General features: G+C 46.6%; 8 protein-coding genes across 8 annotated transcripts; 5 read left to right on the top strand and 3 right to left on the bottom strand.

Moving 5' to 3' along the window:
• Nucleotides 1-1,282: 1,282 nt before the first annotated feature.
• N7520_003999 (uncharacterized protein) lies at nucleotides 1,283-1,753 on the top strand (the record flags this gene model as incomplete). Its single annotated transcript, XM_057137934.1, has 1 exon — nucleotides 1,283-1,753. The coding sequence occupies one exon, from the start codon at nucleotides 1,283-1,285 to the stop codon at nucleotides 1,751-1,753; it is 471 nt and encodes a 156-aa protein (XP_056998399.1).
• A 781-nt stretch (nucleotides 1,754-2,534) lies between these two features.
• Nucleotides 2,535-3,573, top strand: N7520_003998 (SDR family oxidoreductase; the record flags this gene model as incomplete). Its single annotated transcript, XM_057137933.1, has 3 exons — nucleotides 2,535-2,693; nucleotides 2,746-3,030; nucleotides 3,097-3,573. The coding sequence occupies 3 exons, from the start codon at nucleotides 2,535-2,537 to the stop codon at nucleotides 3,571-3,573; spliced, it is 921 nt and encodes a 306-aa protein (XP_056998398.1).
• A 2,404-nt stretch (nucleotides 3,574-5,977) lies between these two features.
• N7520_003997 (uncharacterized protein) lies at nucleotides 5,978-6,559 on the bottom strand (the record flags this gene model as incomplete). Its single annotated transcript, XM_057137932.1, has 1 exon — nucleotides 5,978-6,559. One exon carries the CDS (start codon nucleotides 6,557-6,559, stop codon nucleotides 5,978-5,980), a length of 582 nt encoding a protein of 193 aa, XP_056998397.1.
• A 1,137-nt stretch (nucleotides 6,560-7,696) lies between these two features.
• On the bottom strand, nucleotides 7,697-9,215 carry N7520_003996 (caspase family protein; the record flags this gene model as incomplete). Its single annotated transcript, XM_057137931.1, has 3 exons — nucleotides 7,697-7,722; nucleotides 7,779-7,948; nucleotides 7,999-9,215. 3 exons carry the CDS (start codon nucleotides 9,213-9,215, stop codon nucleotides 7,697-7,699), a joined length of 1,413 nt encoding a protein of 470 aa, XP_056998396.1.
• Nucleotides 9,216-10,538: 1,323 nt separating this feature from the next.
• Nucleotides 10,539-12,435, top strand: fbx15 (F-box domain protein; the record flags this gene model as incomplete). Its single annotated transcript, XM_057137930.1, has 2 exons — nucleotides 10,539-10,694; nucleotides 10,750-12,435. 2 exons carry the CDS (start codon nucleotides 10,539-10,541, stop codon nucleotides 12,433-12,435), a joined length of 1,842 nt encoding a protein of 613 aa, XP_056998395.1.
• Nucleotides 12,436-18,263: 5,828 nt separating this feature from the next.
• On the top strand, nucleotides 18,264-19,946 carry N7520_003994 (uncharacterized protein; the record flags this gene model as incomplete). Its single annotated transcript, XM_057137929.1, has 2 exons — nucleotides 18,264-18,484; nucleotides 18,536-19,946. 2 exons carry the CDS (start codon nucleotides 18,264-18,266, stop codon nucleotides 19,944-19,946), a joined length of 1,632 nt encoding a protein of 543 aa, XP_056998394.1.
• A 1,277-nt stretch (nucleotides 19,947-21,223) lies between these two features.
• On the top strand, nucleotides 21,224-22,157 carry N7520_003993 (putative short-chain dehydrogenase/reductase; the record flags this gene model as incomplete). The annotated part of the gene is made up of 3 exons (XM_057137928.1): nucleotides 21,224-21,266; nucleotides 21,321-22,045; nucleotides 22,095-22,157. 3 exons carry the CDS (start codon nucleotides 21,224-21,226, stop codon nucleotides 22,155-22,157), a joined length of 831 nt encoding a protein of 276 aa, XP_056998393.1.
• Nucleotides 22,158-22,247: 90 nt separating this feature from the next.
• N7520_003992 (GNAT family N-acetyltransferase) lies at nucleotides 22,248-22,934 on the bottom strand (the record flags this gene model as incomplete). Its single annotated transcript, XM_057137927.1, has 2 exons — nucleotides 22,248-22,501; nucleotides 22,550-22,934. The coding sequence occupies 2 exons, from the start codon at nucleotides 22,932-22,934 to the stop codon at nucleotides 22,248-22,250; spliced, it is 639 nt and encodes a 212-aa protein (XP_056998392.1).
• Nucleotides 22,935-24,513: the final 1,579 nt, after the last annotated feature.

Below are 24,513 nucleotides of genomic sequence, written 5' to 3'. Positions count from 1 at the left end.
GGCTTTCCACATACATTATGTATCATATTTCAAAAGCGCCTAAAGCAAGGAAATTTAGTACTTAGGGTACTTAATAGTAGGGACCACGTAAAGCAATTTAGCAGTTTCTCCAAATATTGTGATTAAGTCCTCGAGGGATTCTTCAAAGATTTATCGCAATCAGGTGGCAAGACTAATCTTGAAAGCGACCTTCAGTCCCTCGCGACCGAATATTCAATTCCGAGATTATCTGCCTTTGCGAGGATTGGTTGGACGAGTCCAACATGTATGCGTACGTGCTGGCTGACCATTCAGATATTGCATAGGGAAATGAGAAAATCGGTCTTCATTACCATGGAAGCAAGGGTCCATACATGCACCCCAATGTATTCCCCTCAGCCCCACTCTATACACATCTTGCTGCTATGCTCGATAAGTCCCATCCTCTCAATTTTCCAAGGTTGAGAAGTTTTCGAGATAATTTCTTACATTTGATCCATCTTTATATACTGTCGCTAAACCAGTAAGTACCGAAGTATGTGGGTTAGATACGAATATTGGACTTTTAACAGTGCCAGAAAGGGTAGTAACCTGGAAGTCGATGTCTTAGAAATACTACCTTGGTAGATGCAGGGTACAGTATGTGACGGAAACACCATAACGGGACTTAAACCGAAGGGACTAGATGGATGGTGAGAGTTCAATGTAATGTTGGTATTCGCATATGCAAGTTTGCCTCTCTTATGGCAAACGCCTTCGAAACGGGGAAAAGCTCCGTTTATACATCAACATTGTGGCGTCCAATAGGAATAAGTAACGGATGAACTGCTAATCGTTCTTCCAGTACACATGTCGCTCGTTCCGGCCGAGGTATATTACAAATTTACCGTAATCTGCTACATTTATCATGTGGGGATACCTGGAGATACCGTTATTTTACCGGGTAATTATCGGGATCAACTGGGAGAATTGGAGAAAAAGTATTGGGAAATCTCCCTATCCAATCCTCAAAGCCAAATTCCCTTTCCTTTGTCCATATACTCCCAGATCGTCACTCTCTAGTATTCTCCCAGACCATCATTCTCTAGACCTGGGACTTGTCTACATATCTACGAATCCTTTCATCCAGATTCATTACCAGTGGTGCCGTCATTGGGACCCGTCACGCTGCAACGCTACGCTACCCTCCATTCATTCTAAACGGATTTGCCTTTACATCGAAGCAGACTCTTCGATACCACAGTCTTTGACACCACTTGGATCAGTTACGGCTACTTTGGTATAAAGAACTTTCCCCGCAAGCATGGATCCAGGACGATCATCCCATCCCGCCCAAGCCCCCGCTTCCACCCTTTTCGCACCTACCATGCAATCCCTCGCTCCCTCTGCCAATCTAACCAGTGCAGTATCACCACCAAACCTTCTCAACATGTCCTCAAAACCAGCCTCCCAGGCCTTCACTGCCCCATTGCAATCTACCTCCGCCGCCGCACCCGCTATCTCCCAAAGTCAACCCCTCACCCAGGCCATGAACACCTCCAGTGCCTCGGGTTTCCCAGTTGCATCACAGGCTACAAATTCCGACGCAATCCCACGATCGGAAACCATGCCTGCCGCCCAGTCTGCCGCAGACCTCTACCCTCATCAAGTCGACGGCCGCGGAGGTCCCACCGCGACCGCCCCATTCTTGCAGGATTTTAATCTTGTAGCTGAGGCGGTTAAGCGAGCCCAGATGGGGATTGTCATGCGCGATTTGGAGAGCGTGACCTTATAAGGGTGGCATGGTGGCGGGGCGGGGGCAGGTCCTCCGGGCGGGGTTACGCAATGCAAGTAAGCATATGCATCTACATCCCGCAGCATGAACGGGTTTTATGCGAGACACTTTGATTGGGTTATATTTATTTGGGCGTCGATCGCGGGTGATTGGGGAAATGGGGATTGGTTTACGGATTTCTGATGAGATCTGATATTGGATTTGCTATAGTTGATCCCTTTTGCGCCTTTGGCGGGTTTATGGCGTTTATTTGGTTCGTTTTTACCTTATACCACATATACTCGATACATGCAATGCATCTACTCTTATTCTTGGAATTCTATCGCATACTCTGCTTAAATATAGATGAACGGAAGAAACACATTTGACTCCTTTTTCCTACCATTTTACTGCTATGGTAATTTTGGTGCTTTCCTGCGTAAATTTCTAAGGTTTGTAGACTCGCCTTTCTTCTGATGCCCTTGCACCGAGCATGACGAGGTACAGGAATTGACCATTTACATAAAACTCACTTGATGGATTGGATATGGTGACTGTTTTTGGGGGGAATTCAGGTCATACTGATGCTACAGATACAAACTTCTAGGAATAGGAGATGGTTGAGATTGCATTTGAAACATCTTATCCTCTTAGAGTGATACACCTGGGTAAGTCACAGAGTAAACCCCGCTTCCAAATAAGGAAAGGCCGAGCCCCCACGCTACATAAGCCATTAGCCCTTAAACCTGCTAGATAATCTTTCTATTCCATCTCTACTTGTTTTCTCAACCCACGTCAAACCATGGCCAAAATAGATGTCGACGAAGACGTGAAACGAAATGGCTTCACCACCAAGCTTTACCGAGACATCTACCCTGCCATTGACCCTACTCGCCCAGAGCTTGCTCAGTCAGGAAAAGTAGTGGTGATCACCGGGGGAAGTCGTGGCCTCGGACGCTTGGTAAGAACAATGTCTTGCAATTGAACGACTTTTTTTCTCACGAATTGCACAGGCCTTTGCAGCCTCCTTTGCTCGAGCTGGAGCAGCAGCCATCGCACTCATTGGCCGTTCTGCGAGTGGACTAGCGGAAACTGAGAAATTCGTCAACGACATCAATCCCACGACCAAAGTCCTGCGTTTTGCACTTGATATTACCGATCAGGCTGCCGTGGAAAACGCATTCAAGGACATCGTGGCCCAGGTCGGTGTTCCACACGTTCTGATCAACAATGCGGGAAATCTTGCTCCTTTGGAAACCACTCTGGATTCCACGTTGGATTCATGGTGGGAATGTCAGGTTAGTCTTCTCAATGCTCAACGCTCAAAAAAGAACATCAACGTAGTGATTAATATACCCTTACAGGAAGTTAACATCAAAGGAACCTACATCGTCACCAAAGCCTTCCTGAAAGAAACAGGATCTACCCCAGAACAACCAACAACAATACTTACAACTACATCCCTCGCTGCTCACGGCACTGCACCAGGATTAGGCCCCTACTCCCTCGCAAAGCTAGCTCTCACGAAACTCACAGCCTACGTCGCCTCGGAGAATCCCTCCATCACCTCCATTAGTCTCGATCCAGGAATCGTACCAACGGATATGGGTCACACTGTACCCTATTTGGCACCCTACATGCTCGATACACCGGAGCTAGTGGGAGGTACTGCGGTGTGGGCATCGAGCGGAGACAAGAACTTCCTATCAGGGAGATATGTCTCTGCGAATTGGGATGTTAAGGAGATTGAGATGCGGAAGAGGGAGATTGTGGACGGGGATCAGTTGAAATTCAAAGTGAAGGCGAATTTTGCGACAAATGCGACTGTTCAAAGATCCTAGTTCATTCGATTTGACGTTCCAGGATTCCATAATTAAAAATTTAGGAGGCAATTGTGTTCTGGCCTATACCTAGGCATCAGCTAGAAATTACATACAGACTTGCAATAAATGATAGTTGCAATGGCTTCATATGACTATGTGACTAGTAAGAGGAGAAAGGTAGTAAATTGAGTTATAACCACCTTTAGAGGGATGGAATCATCAATTGGCATCCGTGTGGTCGAGCGGTAAATACTCCCACCAGCTGGCACTATACGTGACCAAACAAGTTAGCCCACGGGACTTGAATGGTGTTGTCAATTGGTACCGGAAAACATCAACTCAGAGCAGACCCCTCCAAAGTGACCAACAAACGCACAGGAGTCCTCCCTCTGGGTTAGATGTTTTTTTTTTATGAAATTTGGCTTGTTATAATATACTCGCTAGATCTAGATATCCGATCAGATTCATCTAAAATCATATATGGGGTGCGGTACCGTGGTAGTCATTCTGATGTTAAACTTCTGAGTGATGCAGATGAGGCTCTTCGCATGTACCTTATAAGTACTCGGTGAGACAAGGCACGATTGTGAGATCTCACGCTCGATCCCAGGCTTTGCTGATTAAATGTTCATAATTCTAAGTCTGATCAGCTAGTCTGTGCAAAGCATCTTTTATAAACTTATTGATCTGCTTGGGTAAGACCCACTTACTGCTGCCCAGCTCGACGGGGCATCAATAGACCAAATCAGGACTCATTTTGAAGTGTTGGGAAAGGAGCTGGACATGGTCGATGCCTTCCCTAGTTACTGATTGTTCATTATTGTCGATGAGGAGACTCACAAGACAATACAAAATACCCTTCTTGCCGATGAATGTCTGGAAGAAATGTCATAACTGAAGCTTGTTGAGGCGTGGAAGAGTGGGAGTAGCTATTCACTATGTAGTACTATATACCTTGCACAAGAACTAGTCCCACAAACCTGGAAACAAAAATAGTCTCCCGCATGTGCGTACGGAACGCAAGGTACCAATCAAATGTACAAAGAGCTTCAACACATACATCATCAAATCACATCGCATCACATCACATTCGCTGACGAATAAATCCACAATCCCTAACCCACAAAGCTTGTTTCATAATAGTGGATTTACTCCCAGGCAGCTCTTACGAGTGCCACCTCCGCCCGAATGAAATGGACGAATTTCGTATAGGATTATGTCAAAGCGAACCCGATGGTGTATTTTCAGAAAATAGCCGCCTACGACCGAGCCAGTGGTGTTTCACTTAGTGGGGGTACTAGTGGAGTGTGCGACGGAGAGGAGCCGTTGATCTACGCAGCAAAGCATCGGCGAGTTTGAATTTAGAGTTGGGATCGACTGGGTGTCATGCATGGATGATTAGCCTTCAATGTTGGAACGTACGGAGACTTTTTTATATGTAGTTACCTGTTTTCTAAGTGTGACCCGTGGACAATGGTAAACACTAACTACTAAGCCACTTTGCTGTCGAGGTGCATCTAAGCGAGGAACGGTTCAGCACTAGAAGAAGCCACGATAAGAGCCAAGGAATAGAAGGATGCCCCTCATTGTCCCGATGGTTCGAAAAAAATAAATTTCATCCTAACCTGTTTTTTATTTTTAGGCAGAGGCGTTTGCTGACGCACGTCGGTCCACCCGCAATGCTTGGTCGGCTGGCGCTGTGGCGCGCACTTCCGCAAGTGAGACCATGCATGATCGGTTATGTCAAGTTTTCCAAGACTAACTACTCCGTACTGCAGGGTAGACTAATAGTTCGTGATACTATGTGATATCATGTAGGGGTTGACTAGGTGATTGACCCGGACCCGCAGTAACTAGTCCGTACTAGCTGTACTATTGGGCTTTATTGAGTGGAAAGAGTACGATATTAATAGCCAAGAATTGAAGTAAATAAAATTCATCCCAAACACCAAGCTATGCGCAGAACATGGAAAGCAAATGGCAGATAGATACATGTCCCAGGATACAGATAATAATATTAACTGGGAAGAAATCCACGAGTAATATGTTGGAAACAGTAAACAAAGCAAACAAGAGTCCGCTCCAGGATATAATGACGAGCAATAGAAACTCCCCTAAATAAAAAAAAAAAACACTTCCCATGCGAATTGCATGTTTTATCAACATGTGTAATGATCGTCACTGCAAGCATCTGCAGTATATCGCCGATCCCATCGACGTTCATCTTGGTTCAAGAGGAATTTCATAAATCAACCTCGGTTCTCTCAAGATCGGTAATTTTGGCTCATTCAATCATGCCATACCGGATCCACTCAAACGGATCCGACCGCTCCGCTCTTCCCACCATTATCTATATTGATCTGAAACCAATATAAACAAACCCACAAGATTTCTTTTTTCTGGTTTCATAAATATTGAAAAATCAATGAAGAGCTGAAGACCCAATAAGATTCGGAGTAGAAATGCTCGCCGTAGAAGGTCTTTCAACCTTCCTCCCACCGAAAATAGAAAGTCTGCGCGAGAGCCGGCGGCTTAATCCGCGAGACGGCTCTGTGGAAATAATCGACATAGCACGCGAGCGAGGCGGGCCGTGACAAGCTGCTGTCTCGGGGCGGGTGGGAATGGAATCGGAACTTGTGTTGGCATCTAGCAGGAAAGTGGAGCGGCGCTTGAGTTTTGCGGCTGTGCTGTTTGGGTCGGCAAGTTGGTAGGCGAAGTCTTCTTTGATATCGTCAAGAGCGTGGGAGACGCGGCGGAGGAGTTTTGGTTTTTCAATGATTGAGAGGGGGCGTTGTTCGAAGCCGTATAGTTGGAGGGGGGTTGAGTCTCCAGATTCTTCGTCCCAAGGGGAGGAGTAGAAGCGACGATATTTCATTGGGGCTCGGCGAGGTTGGGAGCCTAGAGAGACGGTTGATGTTGGTTGAGGGTGTTGGTAGGGGAGATGAGGGTCTGAAGAGGAGACGCTTGAGGAGTAGGAGCTGTTTGTTGCGGATGATGTATACATGTTGTGTTTGGGAAGGAAAATAGGGTATAGAGTACAGAGGAGGAAGAAGGGTTAGAAGGAAAGGGAAATCAAGGCGTAAAGCTCAAAGAACAGAATCTCCATTCCGAAAAAGACTAAATGAACTAAAATGCAAAAGTGGATCATTAAATGAATCTTTCTACTTCTATGAGCTGCCGACCCGTGTAACACATAGATGACTGTAATTTCGTTTTCATTCCATACGTCAATATAGGAACATTGCATAACTATGACAATAGACGATAGAGCGAGATAACTATATACTCAATCATTCAATGGGTCTCGGAGTGAAAGGATGTACTGTATTCCCAGGTATTTGGGGATTGGGGAATTTTTAATACTTTTTTTTTTCTCTTGACCCGCTTGACTAGACTAGCGGAGTTAACCCGTATCAGATCATTCCATCCACAATTTGTCTTGGAATCTGACACATCATAAGTACCTTTGCGGTGACGCGGCACTTTAAAGCGCCTCGCGTTGTTTAACTTTTCGTCCCGAGATCCCATCTAAGCCACATAAAACAGTCAACGTAGACGCCAATGTGGTTCCAACTTTTCTTTTTGGATGGAAAAAGGAAAAAGCGGACTGTGGAGACCGAGTACAATTTCATCGGTCCCACCGGGATCTCCTGCCGCCATCATTTAATTGGGGCGAATCCTGCTCAGGGGAAAATCGTGTGATAACTAGTTGGTCCTGTGAAGAATGTGGGTTCGGCGTGTTCGGCGTGTGATATTGAACGGTTCTTATTTGTCTACGAATTCCCTTTCCTGGAAAACTTAAGGGGATCGGTGGTTACCTACTCCAGCGTTCGAGGGTGAGAGTTTATTGGTGGGTCGGTTATGGGGCCGAGCAAAGACCTGGCAAACCACAGCCATGCATCGGAGACCACACGAGGTCCTTGGAAGGGGTTTGAATCGCGGGCCATTCATAGGTGGTAATTTCAGTTTCCCACAAATGCAAACCCCGCAAGAAAGAGGATGATCTTTGGGTCAAAGGAGGGGAAATCAGTGCGAGGCAAATCTTCTCAACCAATACAATGGGAAACAAGACAAAAGCGGAGTTCCTACGGAGTTAAAAAAAGGCCATGACATCGTTGCTCATTTCTTTGAAACCTGGGATCTACATGACAAAGCGCAAGTTGACATCTGCCGATCTCCGAGTCAGCCGGGTTCGTGGGTAACACGGCAGAACTTGAACTTACCAAGTGGATGGCTGCAGCTCAGCTGCGGCTTTTGAGTATACTTCCCGTCGAGCTCCGCGCGAATCGTGTTCAGCAGCTGCAGATAAGATTGCTGGGGCCACTGCTTTAGTGATTTGATGAACGCCCAACTGAGGGCTCCACGCGCCTGCCCGTCCTGGAAAGTATCGGCCCTGGAAAAAGGGGTTAGTCCTGAGATTAAAGGCTAGTTCCCCGCACTTACGAGGTCTGTGTATCTTTAGATCCGGAGAACATGACCACATCGGCCGGCGATGTCTTGGTCTGCAAGGTGCGCTGGCGCGCCTGGCCACCGTTGGCAGCCTTCTTAAAAAATCCAATGGCCGTGTTGGCCATGCTCGACAGATCACCCTGTCCGTAGGAACTAATGGCACTAAAGAGATCCTGAGCCGCTTCCTTGGCCAGATTGGGCTCCTTGAGAACACCCTGCGTGGAATAGATATATGGTAGATCCAACGCAGTGCCCGAGTGGCACGAGTCGAAAATTGCCGTCAATCGCACACCAGGTCGGAGCGGTCGGACCAGAATGTCGTGCATGTCGTCGTCTACAATATGGCCAACGGTGCGGTAGTCGACTGGGTAAATGACATCGTCAAATCCGTCGTCTTCGTCGCCGTCCAGATCCGGGGTTCGGCCTCCGTGCCCGGAGAAGTGAATGAACAGTGAATCGTGAGGCTGGGCGTCCTTGACGAGCCACTGCATCGCACGAATGATGTTCTGCTTTGTCGGGATGCTCATTGGGTTCTTCTGGTCATCAGTGAGAATGACCATGTCCTCCCGTCGATACCCAAATCGCTCATGCAAGAAGGTGGACATGTTCGTCACATCGTTGATACAGCCGTGCAAAGAATTTGGCTGACCGGTGTAATTAATACCGATCAGAAGAGCCTTGCGACGTCCCGTACATGCCGAGTACTGGAACTGGTAATTGGATGGTGCACCTGACCCAAAGTGTTGAAGGTTCTGGGGAGGCGTGGGTGGCACATTCGGCGAAGCGGGCCGGCCAAGTTCTACATGCGTCAGTCGATCGGCCTCAGGATGAATGGCTATAAACTTACGATTGCGGGAAGCACTAAGACTGTGCTGATGCGACGGATACGCTGGATAGGACGTTGGATAGGCCTGAGGTGAATGTTGATAGCCATACGGCTGTGAACTTGGCGGGGGAGATGGCGTGTGTCCGTATGACCCCGAAAGCTGCGGTGAATGACTATAAGGTCGTGGCGGAGGTTGCGGCGAATGGCTATATGGCCTTGGAGGTTGAGGTGGAGGACCGGGAGGATACTGCCCATATGGTTGGGGCGGTCCATGATGGCCATAGGGCTGACCTCCATGCGGGGTCCACTGTCCCGGGGGAGGTTGCTGATAACCCCATGGCGGAGGGCCTTGAGGTGGAGGTGGTCCTGGTGGAAGGTAGTACATTAAGGTGAGATGATAATAAGATCAGGTACCAAAAATAAAAGGAAGTGGGATCTCTACAGAGTAGAGGAAGAAGATTTTTTGGTCGGGTGGTTTTATGGCTGGCTGACTTGGGTGGGTCGCGCAGATCGGAGTTACTTTTGAACTTCTGGAAACTCGGCAATATTTGCCGGATACAATATACAAGGGAAGGTAAATGAGGATAAGTGTGAGAAAAGAATATAAACGTAAGCCAGTAACCAGTAGCCAGTAGCCAGTAGCCAACGATAATGGACCGGTGCCTCTCCGGCTTCAATGCATTCCATGGGAACAATTCAGCCCTACGAGTCTGCAGGCAACAATGTTTATGCGAAACGCCGGTCTTGGCAAATTATATCAGTGGTCACATGATCAGAGACAAAGAATATCTTTAGCGCAGGTCTTAGCGGGGGGTCTGGTGATGAATACAGACAAAGGATGAGAGCTAAGCTAATTAACTAAATAATGAGTCTTACGGAAGTTGACTGCACTATCACGAGATTCTTCGACTCACGAGACCAAATATTATGTAAGATACTGAAGTTCTGCCTGTGGCCTAAGGTGTCAAAGATGACGCTCTAAATATAGCTGACAAAAATGCTGAGACTGTTGTCTGAGGCTGTCAGCTATCGGCTATCAGCTATCTGCTATCAGATATCTGTAAGAGCCTCATATACGCAATGCTTTCCATTTGAACATTCAATATAAGACAGTGCGGGGTCATTGTCACACTGCGGTGTCCGAGTCCGAATGACAGAGGCCATTGCGTAAACTCAGAGAACCACACAATTCTGCAGGGTCTCACATGTACAAAGTACAGTCTCCACACCTGACTATGGGAAGAGGAATGAGAATGGCATAAAGAGCCTCAAAAAAATGTGCTCATATGGAGAATGATCTCGTATTTTCGCCCCTTGCGGCGCTTGCGGATTCGGAGGCTGAATTTCGGCTTCCAATCACAGACTTGAAGGAGTCTGATTGGACCTTTTTGAGCCGCATCAGATCCCGAAATTTTGGAAAATTCCATTAAATTAACTCCAAATTAAATTCTAATCTCGAATGGAACGGAAGAACTTGAGAATGCCGATCGCGGGCTCTGGGGCTTGGGGGCTGTGCGGATATCTCTTAACTCCTAATTCTGATTTTGCCTCCGGATGAGGCTCTTATGCAAACTGTTCCCTTAAGTTCAACTTCTTCCCGGCCCGGCTTTGAGCCCTCAACCCTTTCACTTTTACCAAATTATAATCATTTCCCCTTTCATTATGTATTCATGTTGACGTATTCCTTTGCGTCCTCCATTCCACAGCCATGCCGGCTGCGAGGGGTCTCGACTCCCTTCCCTTTGACATCTTCTATGAAATTGCTACGGCGCTGGACGACCGTGATTTCATCAATTTGAGCCGTACCAACCGTGCGCTTCGTGAACAAGCCCAAAGTGATCTCATCGCACGCAAGACTGTAGAGGTGAAACTATCTATGACTTCCCCCGCTCGGGCGCCAAAGCTGACTGATTACACAGAACTTTCTACTATTCAGCAAGGAGGGTCAAATCGCCTTAACTCAGGCCGACTATACCTACCGCAAGGCGGTTGGGCATCGATTTGATATTTACGAAGCGGTCGCCACAGCTGCCCCATATTCTGTTTCGATTCTAGCCTATGCGGCCGACTTTCTTTACAATCAAGGGATTCTATGCTACCGAGTGGGGCACGATATTCGCCTACTGGACGTGCATGCTGGGGGTAAGCAGGAACGTGTGTTGGACTTGTTAGTGATTTTCTGCCGCGTGTCTTCAGAACTGGGCGCGGATGCAGTGGATCGGGTATCGTTGCTGCAATATGCAGATGGTATCCTCGTATTTCGGGTCAATACCGACGACGATCAGGACGGGTGGTTGGTGGCCGTTGATATAGCCCCTCTGCATAAGTCCAAAAGAGGCCGTGGGTTCAAAAAGCGAATCCCTGCAGGGGCTCAGGTCTTCGTTCGGCACAGCCGCACATATCTGTGGTATGGCATATATACAGCGGTGGGAAGCCCAAATGGTGTTTGGACTGTCCACGGGGTGGATATGATTTCCTCCACCCCAGAAATTAGTTTCATATGTCCCCAAGTCGTGGATGGCGATCTTGGCCAATCACTCTGTTTTGAGATATACCACGAGCATCTCTATGCAGTATCGACCCAAATCACTTCAGATGAGGAGGAACGATACTCTTCGTTCTACCATTGGTTCTGCTATGCTCCGCGCCATGGTCGTCATAAGTGGAATGGACGCTTGTGGCGCCGTCAGCACTGCGAAGGTCCTATCAACGAGATGTTCACCGATCTTTCAATCCGTACAGACGAAGTCACCGGCCGACCGGTCATCCTAGAATGTCGTCGCGAGTGGCCTGATGGCAAAAGTGAGAATCATCGCACATATTACACCCAGCCCATCCCAACACCAGAAGAATTCCTCGCCGAACACAGCGGAGGAGACACAACAGCTAAATCTATATTGGACGAGCCCGAGCCCGAATGTCAGGAGTCCACTCGCAACCTCAACGAATATCGACCAGAAAAGCGACTTCGCCGCGACTATCACGCCGAGTACGAACCTAACCAAACAACACGACAAGAGTTCATAGCCGCACGTACAAAGCACCGTAGCTACAACCTCGCTGCATCTACCTTCATCGACCTCGTCAACGACCCATCATCAAACGGCTTCCGATCCCAAGACCGTCTCCGCCTTCGCACCGTCTCCCGAAAACGCAAATGCCCCATCGACGAAGAAGGGACCGAGGGACTCCAAGGCCTGCTCCTACGTCCAACACAATACAACGATGGAGTACCAGTGGAAGGCTCAGAAGAGCGCTTCGAGTCCCGCGGCGTCCACATGTGGCCTCCAGATAACGCACCAGCCGAACTCCAGCGCATACTTTGCCCAGATGGACGCATTAGTACTATACGTGCTATCTCAGATGAACGCTCCCTTGTTTACTCCGTACGGTGTGCGGGACTGCCAGCAGATCATCAGGCTTTGATCTTGATAAGTTTTGATCCACAAATTCATTTCTCTGGGTTATCATCTCTGCGCGACATGAAACCAATTCCTGACAAGATATTCCCCATTGAGGCACAGGCGGAAAATTCAAATATGTCTCCGATCAGAGAGGCGAAGCCTCTCCATGAGGCTATTCGATGTGGATATTGGTTACGATGAGGAGGGACGCCACTGGCTTCGCTATGGGATGAAGCGTAAGTAAGCCGAAAGCTCTGGTAGTTATTAAAAACGCATAATTAGACCCTAAAGCTATCAAATACAGATATATCCAAGTAAAATCAAGAGTCGTTACTTGCAATGCTCCGAACTAAGATCTTTTATTAGAGCTTCCGAAATATTGTGAGGCATTATTACTGAGCTCTCCACCTAGGTATCAAGTTGACCTAAGGGACGACCCACTAAAAGAAAACAGGCACCAGACTAGATAACGGTTGGCCCACTTTACTCACTTATGGCCCCATATATCCTCAATCTGATGACGCGTCCAGAAACCAGGGCCCTATTCAAACGGTTTGGCACTGAGGCCTTGCATCGTCCCAAACCCTAACGCACTGTAGACATGCATGGAGCCCAGAGCGAAACTCGTTATCGAAAATTCATTCAAATCTATTATTGATGTTCCTACAAATCTCTCTGTCCTTGCTGAGGTGAGTTCTCCAAACTCCCCAAAGATCCATTTGGCCCCCACATGACCATCCTCCCGAGAAGCGGAATTATCAGGGTTGAATGCAAGCCTCCTTATTGCATCAAACCCCGCGTCGGGCCCGCCTAGTTTATACGAACATAAAATGACCAAATAAAGCCATGTCTTTGCAAATTAGATTTCTGTGACAGATAACAATGCAACTGAAACTCTCGAACAGAGACATGAGTAAAAAAGACTCATTAAAAGGCCAAGTCACCGTCATAACTACCGGAGACTAATGAGTGATCGGGTAGGATGAGTTCAGCACCTTTTACGGTGATTATGCCTGCTAGATTCTTGGATTTGAAGCGGAACTTTCTGTTGTCTCTGGAATAAGTCTCTCGAGTGACGATAGCGCTTGCTGTTGAGACGGGGCATTGTAGGTCTGGTATTATTCTTGAGGTTTGTGACGTGAAGCGGAAACTGCGTGAGGTATTGGCTTTGAATGATTCGGGTCCTCGCGGCCAGCTATTAAGGTGGCTAGGACAGAGGTGACTTTGGCTGTGGTGATCTTGGTAGTACAGTAGTACTCGAAATCAGATTTACCTCTTAGACTCTTCGACTTTAATTCCCGAACCGTAGCTTAAAACACGCTAGTCTAATTTTGGCCATTCTCCCGTAATCTACTCCGTATGTCTGATTGTATTATATTCCCGGGTCATTGTAATAATACCGTAATTTACCTCGGAATTTTGTAGAATCTTTCTTGCAAAGAGACTAAATAATTAAGGTGGGCAATCCTAAATAATCGGCAACCCCCCCCCCCAACCACTAATCCTACTCCCTTACGTCTTGATCATTTCGTAACGCACAGCCTTCGCTTACACTCGTTTGACATCTAATAGAAGGCTGCATTTGCTCTATAGGAACCAACCCTAGTAGGAAGATATGCTTTTTATTCCAATGGCTCCTGTTATCCACTGCAATCCCATTTGTTGCCGTGGTCGACGAAAGCCGGTACCCTTGGGACTAACATGGATCTTTTTAAGGATAGCCTTATTATCTAAAAATGACACAGAGCCCAGATCATGGCGATCTAATCTCTCAGCCCGACGCACCCGAATTATGGGAACGCGACTCGCAATACGCTTCGACTTCTGGATACTCTAGTAGCCACGCAACACGGTCTGACTACAGTCGTCCCAGTCTCTTGTACTCAAGAATCAGTCGCAACCTGGTGCTTTTAAGCTGCTCTGGTTATTTGAATGGGCGCAGGGAACAGTATACGACCAAGATCCACCGATCTATATCCACTATCGTATAGAGTGGCGAGTAACAGTCAATAATCCGGAGGTGGCAAAGGACACAGAGGACGACCTCGTTCTGGCCCTAAGTGCCTTGTGGTAACTGTTCTTAGAAAAGAAGCTACAATCGACAGAGGATTACGACGAAAAGTTTCCCGCCACTGTTATGTGATAGCTGATGATACTACTAATACTTATCAGTCTGCATTTGTAGAAAATACGTCTGCCGAATGGGTCTGCTTAGGGCACATCACACTCGCGCCCAGTGAGCATCGGTAGCTGTTCACATGAAGTCCGACTTGTCTCGACTTTCTCGGATCGGTTGGGCCCTCGTCTTGTTTCTTGGTGTACGGACAGAGTGGGTCCTTATAGATTGCCACATCCACACTTAGTGAGTACTATCTTATACCAGGAAATTTTGATCTCATTGAATACATCATGACTAGCAATTTTTCGTCATTGGAGTAGCACCGGCCATAAACGTTAGAGCTACTTCGAATAACTTTATAAAGTCCCGGTAATCAATTGGAATGAATAAGGAGTAAAAAGCCCTTATTCAAGTCTACTTCAACACTGCAAAAGAATGTTCAGATTCAGAATCCTCCTACTTGTGCCAGGCAAGGCCACTATCGAAGCATTATATTAGCTGCGATCTAACATGAAATCGATCTCTAGGTCTACTCTTCGTAGTTCTGTCACAAAGTCCCGTTATCAAGCTTGCTGAGTGCGCTACATGGTGCGACCGAAATTATCCAGACCCAGCCCTCACCTGTGTGCTTCCTGCTCTGGAGGAACAAGGACCATGTTATGTTTGTGGTCCCTTTAAGACATCTCAGACCGAAAGTCTATGCGGCGGAAAGTGTGCTAATATAGCATCTGATGCTAAAAATTGTGGAGCCTGTGGGAAAGTAGTATGTTCTATAGTCTCATGGTCATCGCTTGACTTGATCAGATCTAACTTATACTGCCTTAAGTGCGGGGAAGGGGAAGCTTGTATATCTAGCGTCTGTGAAGGAGAGGTGAGTATTGTCCTTATCTGATAGTGAAACTCCTGATTTCATAGAGGGAGAGACTGATACATAAGGAATGAATAGATTGTGAGTATTGACCCTATCTGATAGTGAGACTCCTAAATTTAGAGAGATAGAGGCTGATATATATGGAATGAATAGCTTGTGAGTATTGCCTTATATGATGGTAAGAGTTCTAACTGTTGCGAGAGAAGCTGATATATGTGAAATGAACAGAGTGTGAGTATTGTCTTATCTGATGGTGAAACTCCTGATTTTATGGAAGGAGAAGCTGATATATATGGAATAAATAGTCTGTGAGTATTGCCTTATATTATGGTAAAGTCTTGATTTCATGGAGGGAGAAGCTGATGTATATGGAATAAATAGGGGGTGAGTATTGCCTTATATGATGGTAAGAGTCCTATTTGTTAAGAGAGAAGCTGATATATGTGAAATGAATAGACTGTGAGTATTGACCTTATCTGATCGTGAGACTCCGAAATGTAGAGAGATAGAAGCTGATATATATGGAATAAATAGTATGTGAGTATTGACCTTATCTGATGGTGAGACGCCTGACTGTGTGAGGATGGAAACTGATATGCGTGGAATAAATAGACTGTAAGTATTGACCTTATCTGATCGTGAGACTCCTAAATAAAGAGAGATCGAAACTGATATATATGGAATAAATAGACTGTTAGTATTTACCTTATCTGACGGCGAGACTCCCAAATGCAGAGAGATAGAAGATAATTTATATGGAATAATAGGTTGTGAGTATTGCCTTATCTGATCGTGAGACGCCTGACTATGTGAGGATGGAAACTGATACGTTTTATAAAATAGTAAACAAAGTAGGCTTCATTTTTAGCATGATTTTCTGAAACTGGATTTGACGTATTAACATTGATATAGGTCCTCATATGTCTTGCCAGCTCCTTGTAAGGATTTTAATTATTAAAATGGGTTTTCATGGCTGATCAAAAGGATTTTGAATTTCGCTTCAATCCTACTGGAGATTGGCATATATGGGCTGTTCCTGTTAGTCACTCGGTAAGTCTCTTTGAAACCTAACATGCCTTGGTATGGGTTTTTCTCCTATTTGTCATAGGTTTTCCCCATACTTTTACCCCATACTTTTATGCAAATGCAAAGGCTGTCTCGTGAATAATTGTTCAGATATCACACTCCTTGTTTTCTTAAAACTTAGAGAGGTAGAAAATTACTCTATAGTCAAAAGTCTCAGATACTAAGCCGATGGCGAACTCTATGATTGTACATCTCCTGAATTAGATAGCTTGAAGCCAGTCATCTCTGTCGGACACTGTACAAGCCTGTTGCTGTTTAGGCGGATCCTGGCTGGGTGAAACGGTCATTACTTAGCCCGATTTTAAGTCTCTTAACACTTGGTGGCTATGAAAGGTAGTGTTCATTATCGACGAAATTAGGCTTTGACATTTGGTAACCACATAGAAGTCTGGTTGACCGTGACCAACCAAAAGTAATAGGCTGAGCATGATATTACTGATAGTGACCACGAGTGCCCGAGAGTGACCATATATCTAGTTTCCTCCTGATTTGGGCTGGTTTCTGCCTGAATTTAGCTCCATGTGTGCTGCCTCGCCGTTTTTAGACCAACATTTGGCGACAAGAGCTCTTCTGATGCTAGCTGTCTTAATCATAGCGCGAGCATCATCCAAGAGGAAGACACCCATATTATCGAGATACAGGCACTAGTTTTCCGACAAGTGTTCGCGTCAAACATTAGCGGTGTTACGGCTGGTTTCCGACCTATGAGAGATGGGGGTGCGTGGACGCTGCCGAACTACCACAGGTATCTACGAACAATCATCATCGTAATTTTGCGGCATTCAGCCTTTTCAGCCATTTGACTTGTGGTTGGTGACTAGCTCTCTATTATACTGCGGATAAGATGCAGCTTTGAGGGGAAGTCTTGGGACCATATTGCAAGCCTGATTTGGGGTGGCGCTCAATATCGTGCGTAGATGATAGAACATTGTTGCTAGGGAGAGAAGGGCGGGGTAGAATGGTATGACATAGCAGTTTTGTGTAGACTACACCTGGGAAGGTCCCACCCGCGTCATGTAAAAGATAGACTCTATTCTTGGAACCAACGGATCGACAGGCATACCATATCTGGACTAGCATTCTTAAACTAGGGTTCGGGAATTAGAGTCGAAGAGTGAGGTAAAGCTGATGTCGAACACTACTGTAGTGCATCTTTTTTCTCTCGTTTTCTAGTGGTGACAATCAGAGGCACGAAGTGCACGAAGTATGGTGTGATCAGAGGCATTCACTCCGATTTCTGGACGAATAACAATATGAGTTGTAGAAGGATCTCGTCGAGATACATCAATATTGGGACCTATACGATCGTCATTTCAGACCTTTAGACGTCCAGAACGAGCTAGTGACTGTCCTTCAGTGCGAATATTTACTTCTTTGACTGTGTCGCAGACCGTAAATATCGGAATAGAGTAACGGGCTGCAGTTTGCTCATATGATAGTCCCAGAGCATGTTCCGCTGTTACTTAACATGGATATAAGGCGTTAACTCTGCGTTTCTTACCCTATTATTATTTATGGGCAGTAAAGGGGTTCGTGGTTCCATGGTAGAAATGTAAGGGTCCCATATTTCATTAGTCAGGGTGTGGAAAATTTGGCCGTTGACTGTAGAAGAGCGAAGATTTAATATCGACCAACTGAGCAAACGGGGCATTTTGCATCCAATTGAAAGCCACTGTTATAATTCAGCTATCCTGAATAGATTAAATATGGTACAAAACTCAATCAAAGTTCATCAAGTACTATCTCGACAACTGGGAAAGGGACTGAGTGTGTTGTATTGGATCGGGATCAAATCATGACTAATAGTCATTGTTGGGTGCGGAATAACCAACTAGCTGTGATGTACGGGCGGTGGACGGGGCTCGCCTGTCCGAAATAACCGGTTTAATTCTCTTCAAACTTTAAAGCTTTTCTCTTTGAAAATTTCACTTCACATCTCAAGACCTCATCAGGATGACTCTCAAAGCTACTGCCACAGAGGCAGCCAAGAACAGCCAAGAAATCCAAGCAAACGAAGATGATCGCGAACTATTGCAACTCGGTTATCGCGCCGTTCTGGCGCGAGGATGGGGTTCTTATGACAACTTCGCTTGCTCTTTCTCTGCACTTTATCCTATTGGTGGAATTCGTTTGCTGTACTACATTGCTATTAGCGGAGGTGGTCCTGCTGCGATGTAAGTTTATTGAAGCCATCTATCAGTTCCTTCTCTGACGGTTTACTATAGGTGGAGCTCCTGGGTTTCAGGTAGCATTCTCTCGATCATCACTGCCGCCTGCCTAGCTGAAGCGTGCTCAAGCTACCCCGCCGCGGGGTCAATTTACTACTGGGCATTCCGATCCTGGGGTGGTGGACGTGTCGGACGGTTCATAAGCTTTATGGTTGCAGCATGGACGCTGGTTGCATGGACAGCATTCTTGGCAAGTGATTGCTTTGGTGTCGCCAATTATCTCGTCTCAGAGGTGGTTGTGTTCAACCCAGACACGAGCTTCCCTTATGACACCTCGGATGTCCGTGCACGAGCCGTCGCCTGGATCATCTCCTTGTTCTTCCTAGGAGTTGCCACCAGCTTGAACTTCCTCCCGTCGCGCATGTACTCGTGGGTATTCCGTACGGGTGTTATCGTAATCGTCTTTGATATGCTGCTCAACTTCATCTGGCTTCCGATTGGTGTGTCGCAAACGTATGGGTTCCAATCCGCCGAGTTTGTTTTTACTTCTACCTATAATGGTGGAGATACCACTCCGAGTCTCAATTGGGTTCTTTCATGGTTTATGGTTGCTAGCTGTCTGGTGGGCGAGGACGCTTCAGGCCATGTTGCAGAGGAGACAGTCTCGGCTAAGAAGGCCGCCGCCAAGGGTGTGTTTTGGGCAACTGTTGCTTCGGCACTTTGTGGTTTCCCGATCATCATCTTATTCCTCTTCTGCATGCCATCCATTGAGACATTTTACAACACTAGCGCTCCCCAGCCATTCACCAACATGTACGCATTGGCCCTCGGCCCACGGGCTCATGTTGTCATGACTATTATCTCAATGATCGGCGGTATTCTGAATACATCCATCTCGCTTGTTGCTGCGTCTCGACTGGTCTTCGCCGTGGCCCGCGATGGGATCTTTCCCTATAGCCACGTGCTGGCTCGCGTCTCGAAGTCAAAGCAGCCCCACAACGCAGTAATTTTTATCTCGACAATTGCTGCACTTCTGCTGTGCACGCAGCTGGCTTCTCAAGTGGCTTTCTCTAGCTTGATCTCAACTTCTGCTGCTGGCTCAATCGCAGCTTATGGCCTTGTCGGCATTGGTCGCACTTTCATCACTCGAAAGTCCTTCCGCCCAGGATTCTGGGACATGGGTAGATTCGGTGTGGTGGCAGCTGTCGTCACGTTTGTTTGGAATGGTTTTGCGTTCGCTGTTCTCTGTGCACCGGAGTATTCCGACGCTCAGATCGACAAGGACTCAAGTCTCTTTAACTACGCAATTGTTATTATGGGCGGTGTTACCATCCTCGCACTCGGAGAGTGGTGGCGCAAATCAAAGAATGAATGGTTCCAGCACCTTGAAGTCGACTCAGGGTCAGAGGTTGATAACTCCGTTCAGAATGAGAAGGAGGCTACTTTGGCCAACCCCCCGGCAATTTGATTCGTCATAATGGACCGAGGACTCGAGATAGCGACATCAGGTTGCACCAAGCGCGATGGATCGATCATTTAGCGTTTGTTGGCTTCGATGATGGGTAAGTATAGCCTTTAGAGGCACCACAGAAGGCATGACGGGTGTTCGAGACTTTGCTTAGCGAAGTCTCGTTCTGAGACATTACCGTTAGAACTTGATCTGGACAATACCAGCGAAAGGACATGCATGCTTCACCTACCTCTCCCTTGGTGTCTTCGTTTTCAGACGCAGTCTGGGAACAGATACTACTGACTTTGTTTTGTAGACACGGTTTGCCGCTGAGTGTATTTCTGCTCTCCAAGACGGGGCGTACAAGGCTCTATGTTGTGGTCCATCCGGGCAACATCCAGTCACGATTCTATCAGTGGCGTTGCATGTTTCAATGAAAGTCCATTGGCAAAGTGCCGATTTGCATCTGGACTTGAGGGACAACTTCAAGGATCAGGAGACTGGATTTGCCATGACCGGGCATTCTGGCGTCTCCGTCCCTGCTGTTGCACCTAGCACCTTGACTCCTGTCTTACTTGAGAGGCGGACACCCGGCAAACCATGGCCCGTACTTTTGTAGTTTATCTGTACACACGGCATTCGTAGATGGTCTGGATTGGCAGTACCTTAAACACCCTGCCGCACAACCTGAATTGGTTATATCGGCATATAATTGACAGAATCGAGATTATAGTCTCCCATATATTGGCCCAATATGCCAAATCGACACCCACGCCCGATTTCAATGTTCTTGATTCGACCCAGCCAACTCCCTCGAATCGACCAAAGACCAAGGCCTGGTATAATACGAGCTTCTTCAGTAATTAAAGTCATTTTAAGTATTGCACTACGCGTTATAAACCCATTACAAGGTACTCTTTTATCTTGACGAGCCGCTCATCTTTCACCTAGTTCTTTCTCCCCGACCACGGGGACCAAAGAGACACCGATTTCTGTAATCGCACCATTTTTCTAGCAGTTCCTGACTTTCTATCATGATCAGCAACATGATTAAAACATTCAACAGACTGCGAACCTCATGTGACTACCAGGTGGTTGACGTCAGTTGGCCCAGGACAAGGTCGGAAAGATCACCGATCATTGCCTGAAGCGTCGAATCCTCTCCGCACTGAGGGGAGGGGTTGTCTTTGGAATGACAAAAGCGAACATCAAGCGTGTGCATCTCACTAATTCTTGTTCCTGGATATAATAAATTATCAAAAAGAGTCTTATCTATAATTTTCTTGGTTTGAAAAATGGCCTTTGCTCGTAGGCTTGCCATTCTACCTGGAGGCCTGGGTAGGGATGAGATGCGCCCAACCCGATAAGCAAGTAACTAACAAAACTCTACAGGTGGACTTGGATCAAGCATCGGGCAGAAATTGCGACAACAGGGCGCTCGCCTTGCAATTTTATATGCTCCCTTCGAGGCCGCACGTCGTGATCAGCTTCTTGAGGCAGGGTATGGAAGCAGTACAGACCTTGCTGACATTCGCACCTACGAGTGTGACATCACGTCTCCCGAGTCTGTGCAGTCTGCCTTCAATGCACTGAATAAGGATACTGTATCTCCAGAGACCTCATCCCTAGAAGAGCGATCATTTCCCAGTATCTTGATCAACACAGCTGGATATGTTTCTCTTAGTGATATGGAGATCACACCACCCGAGGAGACGATGAAGCATCTAGCCACTAATATATTCGGACCGATGCTTTGCTCGCAGGCTTTTGCTCGCCTTTATTTTGATGCTTCGAAGGCTGCAGAAAGTTCGACTAGTCCGCCCCCACCGGGTCGGATTGTTAGTATTGCGTCGCAGGCCGCTCACGCTGCTCTGCACCGACATGGGGCTTATTGTGCTTCCAAGGCTGGTCTCTTAGGTCTGACGCGGAGTATGGCATCTGAATGGGGAGGTCGCGGGATCACGTCTAATAGCGTCTCTCCGACCGTGGCGTGGACGGCTCTCGGACAGAAGGCATGGGGCGAGACCTCTGTGCGAGAGGCATTTTTGGAGAATATTCCGACCGGGAAATTTGCATTGCCAGAAGAGGTTGCTGATTCAGTTCTTTTCCTTTGCCAGGTAGGTTTGCGCGAACAAGCAGTATTTTCTCTATCTGACTCTGTTCTAGGATTCTAGCGGGATGATCAACGGTGCAGACATTCGGATTGATGGTGGATTTACGATCCGTTAATTTTAACAATATACTAGCCTATAGAACATTTCTCTCAATACAAGCAAGCAAAAACAATAAATCTCTTGAGCTGTATCAAACAATCTTCTTTCAAGAATACCAGATCATTCCAGCAAGACGGAAAACCCCAAAGCCGCTATGAGCGGGTGCGTATTTCTGCAAATCCATATCGACATGTATTGTCTCCTTGAATCCAATCTTTTTGAAAAAAGGAATAGAAGGTGCTTCTGCACAAACAGATAGCGGGATATCTTCAGCCTTGGCTCGATCAAAGCCCAGCTGAACTAACTGGGAACCAATCCCACGTCCCTGGAAAGCTGGTTTCACACACATATAAATCACATCTACTTGAACATTAACAATACTTCGATGATGATGAGATTAACACGTACCAAAACGATGCATATCGTTGACCTCCTTCGCGATCTGCCGGGTCGCATTTTCAACATCAGCGAGAAGTGGGGGATTGAGTCCATCTGGAACACTCCGTTCGGTTTTCTCTGATTCCTGGGAATCTTGGGGCGTTTTACGCTCTAGGACAATGTACCCGATGATCTCCTGAGTCTCATTGTCGACAGCCTTGAAACATTCCGTCACAGGATCATCATATCCACCTTGGACTGCTCGCGAGTAGAGTGTGACTTGAAGTTTCTCGTTCGGCCAGTTCAGGAAAATAAGACGGTTGATGCTTAGAGCGAGTTTTGCAGAGTGGATAAGATTTGTGAGAGCTGGCAAGTCACTTGAAGTGACGGGGTTAACAGTGTAGTCGAGGGTCATATTGTTTGAATTGAAGGCACAGACTGGTGTTGGAAAATGTTTTGCATATTTTTTTCTGGGATAAATCGCAGCTTTTAATATCTCGGAATTTAATTCTAGTTAATTTGTCTGTTACTTATCTAGGCATCTATATAATGCCAATGGAATGGTTAACATGATTACTTGGATGCCTTGGCCGGCGAGGCAGCTGTTTTATTATTCAAGGCAGCACTCGGCCATCGCAAGTAGATCAGAGCACCGTTGACAAACATATGTTGGCAAATAGGGCGTCGCGTACGGGCTGATGAACACCGCAGTGCTAGCCAGTTGCACTATGGTTGCAAAGTCCTCAAACTGTCCAGGATTCTCTAGTTCTTGTCGTATAAAATCCGAATCTCGTGGATTGTACAGAGGACGGCGGACTACATTGACGACATATGATATTTCGTCGTCCCGGTGTATAATGCGGAGTACTCCCCTGGTGATCTCATTCCCCTCTATCAGGCCTGCGACCGGGATGGCTCGAAAGGATCGCGGATATGAGGGATGGCGGATACACATATCACTCTCAAAGGATCTTCCCAAATGTTGACTCGTAGGTGTCTGATGAGCTTCGTAAATCGATTTGCATCGTCCAGCTTGCGGCGCAGATGAATAGTGTCAATTTTCTGCACACTTTCATTCAAAATCAGCTCAGTCACGGTATCATCCAAGAGATTAAGGGATCGACCATCGACAACTGTTTAGAAGTCCTGGAACTCATTTCGTCTTTCGTGTTTTGAATTGGGATTCTGGAGTTCGTCATTATGATAACCGAAGAAGGATTTCCCCTCTACAATGGACAAGCGTGAAAGTTGCTGGTCAGTCTTTAGGGGAATGGTCGAGGTCATCCCTTGCTTCCCACGTGACTGATTTTTGTACCTTTATTTAGAACGAATATGGGATTTTACTTTTATTTTTAGGAAATGCTTGCAAGCAAGGTGTACGGAGTAATTTGGGGTCTTCATTCTGTCAGAGGGAAATAAGACGGTTGATTCTCAGGGCGAAGATTTGCAGAGTGCGAGGTGAAACGTGAAAGGGATGAGGTGCTTCAAGTTACCTTAATGTCGGTCTAATGTCGGGGACTAGTTTCTATGTGGGGTAAATGCATCATGGCTTTCAAATATCGCAGTCAAGTAGCTTATTTCCGATCGTCATAATGTACTAATAAAATCATTGGTATCCACCAAGACATAACCAATTAGTCAACTAGCAACCAGCAACTACCCAGTGACAATTTAGCTACGGTGCGGGGCGCAGCTATTCCATTGCTAAGTAGTATTCGGACATAAAAAGTAAATCCGATAGAACGCTAAAAGTGCAAAATTGTTCCCGTAAATTAAGGGGTCTGGGGCAAGTATACGAAAACGAGGAGACCAGTTTCCCAATGAAGGTAATCCCGCCAAGGTGACCTTCAGCGTAGCATTGGGATTTAAATCAAGCATTGAGGATTTGAGAGTCCGACACAACTTGTGACACTAATTGCTGACGCCCCCTTTTTTTTGGGGGCTAATCCATATTCGTACTACCCCATATTCGTACCTGAAGCGTTCCAAGGTTT

Source organism: Penicillium odoratum (assembly GCF_028828045.1).
Source record: "Penicillium odoratum strain IBT 22623 chromosome Unknown utg000003l_segment0_segment0, whole genome shotgun sequence".
Classification (NCBI taxonomy): domain Eukaryota; kingdom Fungi; phylum Ascomycota; class Eurotiomycetes; order Eurotiales; family Aspergillaceae; genus Penicillium; species Penicillium odoratum.
The sequence above is the reverse complement of the archived record's forward strand: the minus strand, read 5'-3'. Positions and strand labels throughout refer to the sequence as shown.